The following is a 13,706-nucleotide window of genomic DNA, read 5'->3' as shown; positions in this document are numbered from 1 at the left end:
CACATTTTCATCTAAATCACATAGACAGGAAAACATTTACAGATATTAGAGCAAAGCATATATATTATATAATTATATATATATATATATATAATATATATATATTATATATAAGTGTGAAAAAACTGACAAAAAAAAAATCTATATATATGGGTGTGTGTGTGTGTGTGTGTGTGTGTGTGTGTGTGTGTGTGTGTGTGTGAAAAAAGGTTTCCCATCTGTTCCTACCTACATGTTATTTTGTATATTTTGTAGTCTTTTTTGTGTGTATTCAGTTCAATGCTCTCTTTGTATTTAAACTTTAGTACCAGAAATTTGATAGATAGGATAAGTTAAAGCAGAGGCTCAAGCAAGGACCCTGTGACCTTTACCGTTGGGGTTTATTTATTTATTTTTTTGTTACTTCAGGTTTCATGTTTGGTATGTCATTACGATCTTCCGTGGCTTATCTGCCTCGGGATGCTGTTGCAAAAATTGTTCAGCATGCAGCAGCTTATTATTCTGTGCTAAAAAACATCTAAACTAATCCGTTCACGAGACTCGCAGCACATTCGAAATGTCAGCGTGGATGCCCTTCCTGATCCTCCTCTCAGACTGTGGCGACAGCTCTCCAGTGACGCAGATCTCTGAGGGCCGACCTGAAAAGTGACACCATTAACTTGACTCTTTACAGCTGAGCAGGTCAGTCTGTCAGAGCACGATGAGAGCCCAAAGCCATCCAACTTCCTTTTTTAAGTAGTCCCAGTAGCTTTCACAGGTGGCTCTCCACGTTCTCTTTCTGCACTTCGTAACACTGCAGCTTGTCAGTAATGCTGATGTCCTCTACCAGGATATAGTTACTGATGGTCCCCTCGTGCAGCAGTGAGGCACACTTCTCTTCCTCCGTACTGTGGACCATGCCATTTTGGTTGCTAGCGACGAGCATGTGCCTCTCCTCAGGGCTACAGACTGGGGCGGTGGTTTTGGCGATGTCTGGGAGGTGAGGCATTCGAGGGGCGTGGTTTAAGAGACTGGTTGTTTTTGTGTTTGGGGTATTGCTATAGGTGTGGCGGTACTCCTCCTCAATGTTCCTCCCTAGCTTCCAGCGCTTCCACTTCTTCAGGATCTCAGACTGCACCTGGGGAGACAGCAGAGACATAAAGTAGACACTACAAAGCTTCGAACATCTGAAGATGGTGAAGATGGTGTATTTGTTGTGCAATCGAGATGACTCACTTCTTTGTTGACAAAGCAGTACAAGATTGCCACCAGGAGACCCTGTGAAGACAAACAATACTGATTTCATTCTGTCTACTAGCCATTTTCACCCACAATATTCACTTACATGCTACTCTGCAGCTATGAAAACATGAAACTGAATGTCTTCTAATATATGCACCACAATCCAGGCAGAAACTGCAAGTTTGCTTCTTTAAAATAAACCACAAGTGCCTTTGAGTAACATCTGTCTTAAGATGTAAGCCTCACAGCTATGTTTGCCATCTTTTGACTTTGAAATTCTCTTTTGCTCTGTCTGTTGGTCATCTGTCATATCTGTTTCCAGTGCCTAAAGGTCACTCTAATTATGTCACTGTGTGACAAAGTCATTTAGCAGTGCTCATAGTGCATTAATTTAATCTCTTCTGACACACAAATATTACAGCACATCACGACTGTCTCAGAGATGGAAAACTCACAGAAGCAGAGAGAGACAATTATGCAAGATTATTATTAGTTTTATTATTTTTTAGTAGCCCACAACATATTTCTAACTGTGATTGAGATGCTGTTACAGTTCGGACATTTAATCTTGTTAAGCTAACATTTGTTAACTTACAAAAAACAAACCTTAAAATTGCTGTTTTAACCCTTTTGTCACATCTCTCCACACAAACACTTGATATTGATAACACCCATTCACCCTTGATCAGGACTACTTGGCAAGCACAAAATTAAATTAACTAGTTTCCATCAATAAATCAGTTTGCGTGAGTTTTGTGTGAGTTCACGAGCTGTCACAGGGTGAGAGGTGAAACAACCCGGACAAATTGCCAGTTCATAGGCACTGAGTACCATGTATTACCAAGTAGTTTTCCATGGAAAGCGTTGAGGGCTATATTTAAGCCCAAATCACAATTCTCTCCCCTAAACCTCACCTTTTTGGTATCAAGCAGTAACTGATACCTAAACAAATCAGAGAAAAACTGGATGTGAATCATGACCTCCTGCCTTGAAAACCTACCAGCAACTGCCACCCTAAGTGCCTCCATATGTGGACTTTGCCTTTCTGGACCATTACGCCTTGGCATCCATTCTTGGCACAGCTGTAGCATGAAGGCTGTATTGTGTGCATCTCAGACAAACCGTAACCGTTTTTGATGGTTTGAGGTGTGTACCTTCTTTTCCTGTTCTGTACTTATGCAAGGACAGCTGAGGTGAATTATTACACCACATAAAGCTTTAACAATAACATTCATTGAAACCAGAGATGGCCTAATTCACTGTCCTGAGGCACACCACTCTCCTTAAGGTGATTAATGATGCTGAATCATACTAGAAATAGTGTTGTGAAAAAATAAACATGTTTCAAAGTTCATGACTGACAGTCATTTGTTGTTAAAGTCCAACCTGGAAGGAGGAGAAGAAGAGGTCAGAGAAGAGCCTGGTGAGACGCAAGCCGATGCTGCCACTGGTGGACTCATCTGTTGCGAAGATAAAGACCACATTATGGATCCCGAGCAGCGGGATCAAAGTTAGCGTTGACTTAGCCAACCTGGGACGGAGGAAAGGAGAGACAAAGGAGAGAAAGCAAAGACTAAGTAGAGAGAAAAAAACGCAAATCAAGAGAAAAACAACATCATATTCACACTCACCGAAACTTATAGTCTGTGTATCTCATTTGGTGTGCTCGGAGCTTTGACACGAGAATTTTGATGATATGGATGAAGATAAGGAAGTTGATCTGTAAGAGACAGAGAAAGACGGTGTTACTGGAAATAGTTTACTTATATTATGCAAAAGATGCCGTCATAAAGCTCATCTTTCTCCAGTACAGTGGAGATGGATCTTCCAGATGCATACAGGCCCAGAAAAATTGTGATTAATGAGAGAAATGGAAGAAATCCGAGTTACAAATATCACAAAGGATCAGCAGATAAAAGCATAACTATCTGCATTAGTCCCAATAGCTGTGCAAAAAAGTGTTTTCAAGCACATTGGGAAACCCTTTCATAATAGCTGGCATTTCAGACAACAGTAGGTGTTCTCCTGATGAAATCACTTATGATGTGACCTTTAATATTTTAAAATAATTTGTCATGGGTAATTTGTGGTGCTTGGACCTAATGCGTGCATTTGATTTCTGTCATGGATTGTTATATCAGCAGCCCAGTATGTACTGGCATGAGAATTTAATGGTGAACGGAACTGTGTAACGCTGCACAGTTATTCAACATTTAAACCATGCGGTAACTTGTAATATTTAAAAAAGGAGCTTAACCATAGCCATGATAAATTGTTAATCAATATTAATATGCACTTACTGGCCATTTCATTAGGTACATCTTACTAATATCACTTTAGAGCCAATATAGAAGTGTTTTAATTCATCATGGCATAGATTCAACACAGCCCTGAAAAGATTCCTCCGAGATTTTGGTCCATGTTAGTTGCACATCCATGATGTAAATCTCCTATTCCTCCACATGCCAAGTTATCCTGCTGGAAGCAGCCATCAGGTGATGGGTACAGTGTGGTGATAAAGGGATAAGCATAGTTGACAACAATGCTCAGGCAGGTTGTGGTATTTAAATGATGATCATTTGGTAGTAAGGGGTCCAAACTGAAAATATATATCTATTTTTTTGATCGCTCTGTAAACCAGCGGTCCCCAACCTTTTTTGCGCCACGGACCAGTTTATGCCCGACAATATTTTCACGGACCGGCCTTTAAGGTGTCGCGGATAAATACAACAAAATAAAACTAGTACCGGTACCGAAAAAAGAAGATTTATTCATAACACACGTGAAAAGACCCAGGAAAACCGAGTTAACGATAAAAACGATAACAAAATAACACTAAAACCCCATAAAACCATACATTTCACACCCGAGCCTCAAACGATGCTGAATCGTATTAGAAACGACTCACGGACCGATACCGGTCCGTGAACAGGGGGTTGGGGACCGCTGCTGTAAACCATAGAGATGATTGTAGGTGAAATACTCGGACCAGCCTGCACGGTACCGACAACGTGGTGCATTCAGCGTCACTTAAATCACTTGTCTTTTTCATTCTGATGCTCAGTTTGAAGTACAAAGTTTATGCCACGATGATGTATCAAAGTGGCCGGCGAGTGTATATAACAGATGCTAAGCTAACTATAGGCTGGCTAAATCTGTCAGCACACTGCGTATTAAACCACCTACATATTTATCTACATATGCATATCTGTAGTTCTATGTTTGCACAGACTTGAATGAAATTGCTGTAATTGTCAAAATATCTGTAACACCTGGAGCAGTCTAACATGCACACACTACACACACACAATTAATGTGAATACTACAGTGTAGTTTTCTACTGTGTCGTGCAGCTTGAGAATGGTGGGACCAAGATAAAGAGGGAAACAGTGAAATTGGGACCAGCCCTCCCATTCCAACAGCAACTCAAACACAGGAATTCCTGTGGGATACAGGTCACTTAGCTGGACGATAAATGCATGGAAAGTGCCAGGATGTCTGGCCTCACTTAAGAGCCATGACAAATTGGACTTGTGTAAACGCTTAGAAGTGACCTTTGCAGAACACATGTCTAATAAAAGTCCTGGTGACAGGATGAAGAGAGTATGCAGAGCTGGTCACAATGCAAATATTAATTTGATTTAATCCACAAATCTTTGAGTCCTGACAGGCTTCACAGAAGTTCTGGGTGAAGCACATCTTACCTTTAACACAACATGAATAAAAGAGGTGTGTTTAATATTTAACGGTGCACCGGTGATTCACAGTCATATACCACTTTAAGGCGAAGCTGCTTTTTTCCCATTAACGTTTACATGCAGAAATAATTGAAATGTTAAAAAAAGGACATGGCATAACAAGATGCGAAGACACATAACGAGGAGGAGGACGACGACAAAATTACCATAACAGCTGCCAGTATCGGAGCGCGTATGATCCACCAGTATTTCATGTTTATATTTTGCTCCCAGCAACTGAAAAGAATGAAAGAAAAGCACTGAATGAAATATCAGTGAGAGACCACCTGACATATTTCCTCTATTTTACTAGAACGCTTGTGGACACGGCTCACACTGTAAAACATGTTGTTAAGGCTTTTAAGACTTTACATAAGAGCGCAGTGTGACCTTAAAAGCACTTCATTTACTCCTTACTCCAGAATATTTGGCGTCCTGCCGAAAGCTAACATGAAATATTAAGAATGTGCAAACACAGCTGTTAAACCAGACTGGCATCCAGCAGGAGATAAAACATGTGTGAAAAGTTGAATTGCAGCCAATCCTTCATGTAGTAAATTGTGTGTTAAATTAACCGCAAGCATCAAGATTTTTGGAGAAAGACAATCTCCTGACTTTTTTTTGACATGGTGTCCTGATATAAATGTTACAAGCTAAAATTTAAACTCGTTGGCAGGTTTCCACCCTTGTTAAACAACCTGGAGAACAGGGAAGAGGGAAAGAGAGGGAAACTTACTCCTGATTTTCATACAGGTATTTAATCGCCACCCATGGCACGAGGAATATTAATGGGGTACCTGTGAAAAAAACAAGAGATGTCTAAATGCAAAACAGCCAATTAGCACTTGATAATTTGTATGCTCTTACTTCATTTGGCTCAATTCAAAAAGTATCGTATAACACATAACTGACTTGCATCCCCTGACTTATGACTTCACAGATTCAGGCCAGCTCACCCCAACCGATGCACTGGTAAATTTTGAAGTAGTTCCTCTCCGTAAACACAGTGATGACCAGGAGGTTGTGGAGGTAGATGCCTTCCACCAGCAACCAGTAGCTGTTAGCCATGATACTATACTGCATCATAACCATGGCAATGCGACAGCTGACCATTGTCTGCAAGAAAAGTTTAATATCACATATTTTACACTGCCGAGAAGAGTCCCCTGACACATTATTTAGCCGATGTGAGATTCAGGCTCTGTGCCCACAGAGGTAAGATTTTACAACAGCAGCAACTTTAAACCCAATTTCAGCCAATTTCAGCTGGGTGACAACCCAGCGCACATGATCCTCGTTTTATATATGTATCTCTTCCGCAGTAAACTACTGTATTTTATTTTGGTCATGTATGCAGTCTCTCATCTTTGTTGTGTTGGTGAGACTCCTCACTTGCTTGACTAACATAAGTAATCAATTAAAGCCTTTTTAGCTGTAACTGTTTTGAGATTAAAAGCAATTAAATATAATGTGGATATTAGACAGAAATAAGCAAATGCAAAATGCAGTTTTTAAATAAAGATTTTATTGATTAAGGAAGAAAATTGGCACTGGTCCTGTGTGAAAAAGTAATTGACCCTCTTGTTACATCATGAATTAACTGTGATTAATCTCATTTTTTGGGAAGCTGAGTTCAGTTTCACTAAACAGGCTCAGACATGATTACTGGCAGACCTGCTGAATCAGGAAATCACTTACATAGAACCTGTCTGACAAAGTGAAACAGGTTAAAAGATCCCCAAAAGCAACGCATCATGCTACAATCTAAAGAAACACCTGAGAAACAAAGTCACTAACATCTATCAGCCTGGAAAGGGTTCAGAGCCATTTCCAAGGCTCCAGGACTCCAGTGAATCACTGTGAGAGTCATTATTTACACATGGGGAAAACTTGGAACAGTGGTTAACCTTCCCAGGAATGACCGGCTCCAAAAGCACATTGATGACTCATCCAGGAGATCACAAAATAACCCAGAACAACATTAAAGAACCACAGGCTTCACATGTCTCAGTTAAGTTCAGAGTTCATGATTCAGCCATAGGAAGGAGACTGGGGGAAAATGGCACCGAAGGGAGAGTTCAAGGAGAAAACCACATCAAAAAGAACACAAAGGTTCATCTTATATTTGCCAAAAAAAACAAAACGTCTGGATGATACCCAAGAGAGAAAGCTAAACTTTTTGAAAGGTTTCAGTCCCATTATGTCTGCCGTAAAAGTAACGGCAGACATAAACACTGCATTTCAGAATACCAACAGTAAAATATGGTGGTGGTAGTGTGATGGTCTGGGGCTGTTTTGCTGCCTCACGACCTGAAGGACTTGCTGTAGTAAATGGAACCATGAATTCTGATGTCTATCAAAACATCCCGAAGCAGAATGTCTGGCCATCTGTTCGTGACCTCAAGCTGAAGTGCACTTGGGTTCTCAAGCAGGACAATGATCCAAAATACAAAAGCAGGTCCACCTCTGAATGTCATAAGATGGCTCAAATATCTCATCTCATCTGATCACACTGAGTCTGCTTTTTCAGTCAGAAAGCTGATACACTGAAAAAAAGGGTTTGGCCAGCTCTTGGATTTACGTAAGCATCTTGCGTGTATTTAACACAATTGCCTCATGCTTTAAAGTTAAGTGTAACTACATAGTGTAGAAACTACATGATATGAAGAGGCTAGATTAAATTGTTCATATCATGTTCAAGTGAAGTAAGTCAATACCGGTAATATATCACTGCACGGGTTTCAGACTCGCGCTCTTTAGATCGTGGTTTCAGGAAGGCATCCATCTCAGTCAAGTCGAGCCGCCACCTCTACTTTTTTTAGTATACCAAAAAAAGTAAATTGGGTGGTTGTTACATTAAAAAAGTCTAATTTGTAATTTGAACACAGTAATTTCATGTTTCTATGAACGTAATTAAATCATGAAGGATCTGTACGAAATTCAACAACTTAATTTGTTCTTGTTGACATTACATGATACAATCTAGTAAGAGTGGTTAGTTGCTGAACTCATGAAATTCACAAGATCGCACAAGATTTCAAACTGCAGGAAAATCACTGGAGTTATAAGAGGCAGACAACTGCACACTCACCACGTGCATGCTATTGCTATTTATTGTGTATTATTACAAAAACAAAAAAATTCTGCATCAAATACAAGAAATCATAGCTTTCCTACATTTCCTAGATTGTTGGCATGGTGGTTAGTGCTGTTGCTTCACTGTAAGAAGGTCCTGTGTTCAAATCCACATTCTGGCTAGTTTGCAGGTTTCTCTCTGGGTATTCTGGTTTCCTCCCACAGTTAAAAGTCATGCATTTATTAGAGTTAGGGTTAACTGGTGATTCTAAATTACCTGTGAATGTAAGTGTAAATGCTTGTTTGTTTCTATGTGATAGACTGGTCAGCTGTCCAGGGTGTACCCTGCCTTGTAACCTATAACTTCAGGGTTATTTCCCAGCCCTCCTGCAACCAGGATAAAGGTAGAAGGATGGTATTTGTTAAGACCCATTCAATTTTTATGGTAACCAGGATCTAGACTTTGTTGAACATTATGTAATATGAAGACAGCAAGTAGTATTTAAGTGACCAAGTAGTATTGGGGTAAAAGTTATTGAATAGTGTTGAAATAAAATGACAAAATTGTGAAGGATTAAAATATTCCAAGAGCTCAACATACTTCATCTGAACATGTTTCAATCGCGTTTTATGAACACAAAATGCACAGGTTTACTGAATATGAAAAAGTTGTGTTGATTTAACTCAGTTGTTTAAGTTTCTGCCAAAGCAAAACATTTGTGTGCAACCAATGTCCACTATTGAATCAAGTAAATCCAACATGGTCTTTTTTTCAGTGTAGGAAAGCAACTGTTACTTAAATAACCACTCATTACAACCAAGCCAGACAGAAGAGCATCTCTGAATGTATGACATGCCGAAACCAGAAGCAGATGGGCCACACTGGGTACCACTTCTGTCAGTTAAGAACAGGAAACTTAGGCAGTGGTACTAGTAAGTACTAAACAAATTGTCTAATGAGCGCATATATGAATCCTTTAAACAGAATCAGGATTGTTGTTCTTATAGAGCTCAACGTTTACCTTTATGACACATTGTGAACATACTATAACGATCAGAACCTAGATCCAGAACTGTTTTGCACTTTTATTTTATCAGCTAATCAAAAAAAAATAATAGAAAGATCACAAATAAGAAAACATTTGTCTCATTTCCACCTGTGTTAAGTCTTTGGTGATCACTGTTAAATATGAAGAGCAAAACTGACCTCGTTGTTGACCAGCAGCTCTATTGGAGCTATAGATGCAGGGGGGAATCCCTGCTCCTCGTCTCTGTTCAGGCCCTGTGCTATGTGGCTGGTTTCGAACAGAGCATCTTTGATGAGGACAGACAAAGCTCGCAGGATGAAAGAGGCAAAAAGATTCATGTGGATGTTATTCCTCATGCAGTGGAGTTTCCTGATGAAGGAGAAGCAACAATCATCCAAGAGGTAATCTGTTGGTGTATCAATCATCTGGTTTTCCTCTCTTAAAATGTGCTTGAAATGATTTAAGGTGTAAATGATTATTACCTAAAGAATATGAGGATGCCAAGAGCCAACACTAAAGCCACCAGGGATAAGGAATAGCCCACCGTGTACATGATCCGAATATGGACATAGTACTGCTGCAGATCAGAGCACACGTTTGTTAAATCTTTTTCATTTTTATTTTTTATTTATAGTAAAATTAGACAAAATCTCTTTATTCTTTAGCTTCTCTCAGCTATATCTAATGCTTTCAGATCAAATAGAATAAAAAAAGACTATTCTTACCAGATGTGGTGCTTGTTCATGAGAATCACACTCGCTGGTATTATATGTAGTCACCCACTGGCCATTCACATCACATTCCTGATACACCACGCCATGCTGAACTACACGCACACACACACAGAAACAGACCTCTGCGATTTACTGAGAAGTCCAGTCATAGGCAGCTGTCCTTCTCTGCAGGGCATTTTAAGTGACCTGGCATGAGCATGTCTGAAATATTGTGTATGGCCAAAAACTCACACATCTCTTACCTTTACGGTGCCATGGCAAATACCACGGGCATGGCACAACAACAGTAGTGTTAGGGAGTCCATCGGGCCAACAGGCATAATTGTTAAAAGTCCTGTTGCACACCAGGTCTGTGATTAAACAAAAAAAACCATAACATCATAATATATATGCTGAGAAACCACAGACTAACCCTGTGATTCTAAATCTTGCAGAATGCAGTAAAAATTAATTATATATTATATATTTGGAATGATTGCTGCTAGTAGCTATTATGTAAACATCAGGGCAATTTAGCTTGACTTCAGAGTCCTTACAGTATATCACGTCTTCAATCGTGTTTCAGAACAGAGGACCAAAACAACATTAACTATACGGAGAGATGGGTGTTCGTGAAGTGATGTATAGGCTAAGCTGCTCTTACGCTAATGGAGGGTGACAGGAAAGGTATGTAAGTGCTGCAAAGTGGTGTGATTTTGCATGCAGTGTGGGAAGCAGCCTTTCTGAAAGTTGGAGCAATCTGCTGCACTAACCAGCGAGCATAAAACATGATAACGGTCTTTAATGCGACTGAAGGGTAGCGTTTAGCGTGTAGTTAAACATTTTGCAGATGGGAGCTGCTTTTTACTAAGCATGAGCAGAAAGTGAGCATGGTGTAGTAAATGTATGACTGGAGAGGAAATCGCTGCCGCCTCATGGACTGGTGAGCAAGCTGTTACCTGTTCTGCAACATTAAAAGGCTTTTCTCAACAATGTGTTTGCAAATCATACAAATATCTCTTACTGTCGCATTTACATTGCTCCGAAATGTTGCATATTTTGCTGAAGTGGTTATAATTAATAGTTTTGCATTAAAAGGTTATAATACCTTTCTGTTGGTTCACTGTCATAGCCCAACTCAACTCTAAAATGTCTGCTTTGAATTCTAAAGAGCAAACTATTATAGTTACCATCTAGCTAATGTGTTTACTGAAGTAGTTGCTCTTGAGTTTCATACTCCTTAGCTACCACGGCCCCTTTATATTTATTTCATTTAGCCTGATGGAAAAGGACCTCCCTATTCCTTCTCCTTTTCCTTCATTACAATTGCTTTAAAGTGTCTTTGTGCTGGTTTCATCTTTGGCTTGGGCTGTTGGCGTTGTGTTCATGCCTAAATACTAAGAGAAAGATCATATGGGACGCCTAGCAGAGGCCCCAGTCCGTGAGATCTTCAACGCACACCTCCGGCAGAGCTTCACCAGCATTTTAGAGGGAGACTGGGGACATTGTCCGAATGGACCATGTTCAGCATCTCCATTGCTGAAGCTGCTGCATTGAGCTGTGGCCGCAAGGTGGTTGGTGCCTGTCGTGGTGGTAACCCCTAAACAAATGGTGGATACCAGAGGTGAAGGGAGCCACCAGGCTGAAGAAGGAGTCCTATCGGGCTTGGTTAGCCTGTGGGACTTCGGAGGCAGCTGACAGGTACTGACAAGCCAAGCGGAATGCGACTCGGGCAGTGGCAAAAACTCGGATGTGGGAGGAGTTCGGAGAGGCCATGGAAAAAGACTTTCGGACTGCCTCGAAGAGATTCTGGCAAACCGTCAGGCGTCTCAGGAGGGGAAAGCGGTGCTCTACCTGCACTGTGTATAGTTCTGGTGGAGCGCTGCTGACTTCGACTGAGAAAATTGTCGGGCGGTGGAAGGAATACTTCAAGGACCTCCTTAATCCCACTGACACGTCTTCCGATGAGGAAGCAGAGTCTGGGGATGAGCGGGTTGACCCACCAATTTCTGGGGGCGAGGTCACTGAGGTAGTTAAACAACTCCTTGGTGGCAGAACCCCTGATGTGGATGAGGTCCGCCCCGAGTTTCTGAAGGCTCTGGACATTCTAAGGCTGTCCTGGTTGACAGGCCTCTACAACGTTGCGTGGAGATCTGGGGCAGTACCCCTGGACTGGCAGACCGGGGTGGTGGTCCCCATTTTTAAGAAGGGGGACCGGAGGGTGTGTTCCAACTACAGGGGGATCACACTCCTCAGCCTCCCTGGGAAAGTCTATGCCAGGGTGCTGGAAAGGAGAGTTCGTCCGATAGTCAAACCTCAGATACAGGAGGAACAATGCGGTTTTTGTCCTGGTCGCGGAACACTGGACCAGCTCTTTATCCTCTCAAGGATACTTGAGGGTGCATGGGAGTTTGCCCAACCAGTCTACATGTGTTTTGTGGACTTGGAGAAGGCATTCGACCGTGTGGTTCTGTTGGCTTCATCGGGTGATGGCCTCCAGCTCACACTGGAACGGTTCGCAACCAAGTGTGAAGCAGCGGGAATGAGGTTCAGCACCTCCAAATCTGAGACCAGACAGATTTTAGTATACTGTGATATATTATGCTGTTGTCACTTGGTCAGAGTGAAATATTATGGCGTTATTTTTGTGCCACTATTCTGAGCGCACGTAAAAGAAATCTGAGGGTACTTTAAAAAAAAATTGCAGGTGCAAGTGTTGCATTTTGAGGAGAAGTTTATTTTGAGCGAAGAAAAGCTACATTTCAATGAACAAAATTCATTGCTGCGTGCAAAAAATGTATTTCAGTGTTATTGATTATCTATACACACACACAATAGCATCCTCTCTCCCTCAGTTTTTGCGTTTGCGCTCGCTTGCAATGTGTTGCTTGTACTCTCAACATTTCTGCCCGTGCGTGTTCAACGCTTTCTGTACACCATTATATTTGTGCCACAAAACCAGCCAATCACAGACTTGGATGCAACAAAATCTGATTGGCTGTTTTGGTCTCCAATCAGCTCAAAATGACGAAATGCAATATCCCAGAATCCATTTCGTCCAAAACTCAAATGAGGCAGTGGCGGAGGAACACAGAGTGGCGGAGTTTGAAATATTGCTCTTTCTGGGTCACAAAATAAACTTTTAAGATATTTTCATGCTAGAATGGTGCTGTGTGAACTTCAAATATCTGCTCGATTTATCAAGACATCACATATTTGCAAAAGTGCTCTAACGTTTTTGGAAATGCCTGTTAAATTTTTTTTACGTGCACTCAGAATAGTGGCACAAAAATAACGCCATATAAAACTGGATGATATCTCCAATGAATGAGTAACACTTAGAAACTTTTGGTAAATGGTGCAGGTTGGATTTTAATTGCAGTGTGAAAGGGCCTAAAGTTAAAATTAAATTACAAGTCTAACACAGTGTTTAGCTCACCGGTGCTTGGTGGATCTTGGCTGTTGTTGCGTTCACACTCTTTCCTGTACAATTCCCAGCGCTCCGTCACCTTTTGCAGGGAAACAACAGCAGAAACCTAAGGAGACAATAACAGCAACACAATTAAAGAAAAAATATCTGGAAGGTCTGTTTTCCTGGAGACTTACGGATACATTTCAACCAGATAGACATGAAGAATACTGAGAACATGAACCTCGTGCAAAGCAACTGGCCAGCTGACGTTCATTTGTTTCAGTTCACTTTATATATACGGTAGCTGTAAACAACTGGTTGTCATACTGGGGATTTAATCAATCAAAATAAGACCTTGTCACACGATAATACTGTACTTACGCTACTGTACAGAGTGTTTAGGTTTCTGTAACTCTCTAAGACAAGTCTTAACTGAGATAGATAGATAGATAGATAGATAGATAGATAGATAGATAGATAGATAGATAGATAGATAGATAGATAGATAGATAGATAGATA

The 13,706-nt window shown here is 40.8% G+C and overlaps 1 protein-coding gene across 2 annotated transcripts in view; it reads right to left on the bottom strand.

Annotated features, from left to right (window-relative positions):
• Positions 1-356: 356 nt before the first annotated feature.
• Positions 357-13,706, bottom strand: part of gcgra (glucagon receptor a) — a 46,980-nt gene continuing 33,630 nt past the window's right edge. For both annotated transcript variants that reach the window (XM_005940286.2, XM_005940287.2), the window contains exons 3-14: positions 13,214-13,310; positions 10,038-10,145; positions 9,787-9,887; positions 9,544-9,638; positions 9,241-9,430; positions 5,915-6,074; positions 5,695-5,755; positions 5,126-5,195; positions 2,853-2,941; positions 2,608-2,752; positions 1,216-1,257; positions 357-1,117 (exon numbers count right to left, since the gene is read on the bottom strand). In XM_005940286.2, the coding sequence (XP_005940348.1) occupies positions 752-1,117; positions 1,216-1,257; positions 2,608-2,752; positions 2,853-2,941; positions 5,126-5,195; positions 5,695-5,755; positions 5,915-6,074; positions 9,241-9,430; positions 9,544-9,638; positions 9,787-9,887; positions 10,038-10,145; positions 13,214-13,310 (1,524 nt within the window). In that variant the 3' untranslated portion in view covers positions 357-751. The remainder of the gene's footprint in view (positions 1,118-1,215; positions 1,258-2,607; positions 2,753-2,852; positions 2,942-5,125; positions 5,196-5,694; positions 5,756-5,914; positions 6,075-9,240; positions 9,431-9,543; positions 9,639-9,786; positions 9,888-10,037; positions 10,146-13,213; positions 13,311-13,706) is intronic.

The sequence above is a fragment of the Haplochromis burtoni genome, unplaced genomic scaffold (assembly GCF_018398535.1).
Source record: "Haplochromis burtoni strain Fernald_Lab_line unplaced genomic scaffold, NCSU_Asbu1 Contig_290, whole genome shotgun sequence".
In the NCBI taxonomy this organism is placed as follows: Eukaryota; Metazoa; Chordata; class Actinopteri; order Cichliformes; family Cichlidae; genus Haplochromis; species Haplochromis burtoni.
This window is presented reverse-complemented; position numbering and strand designations above follow the sequence as displayed.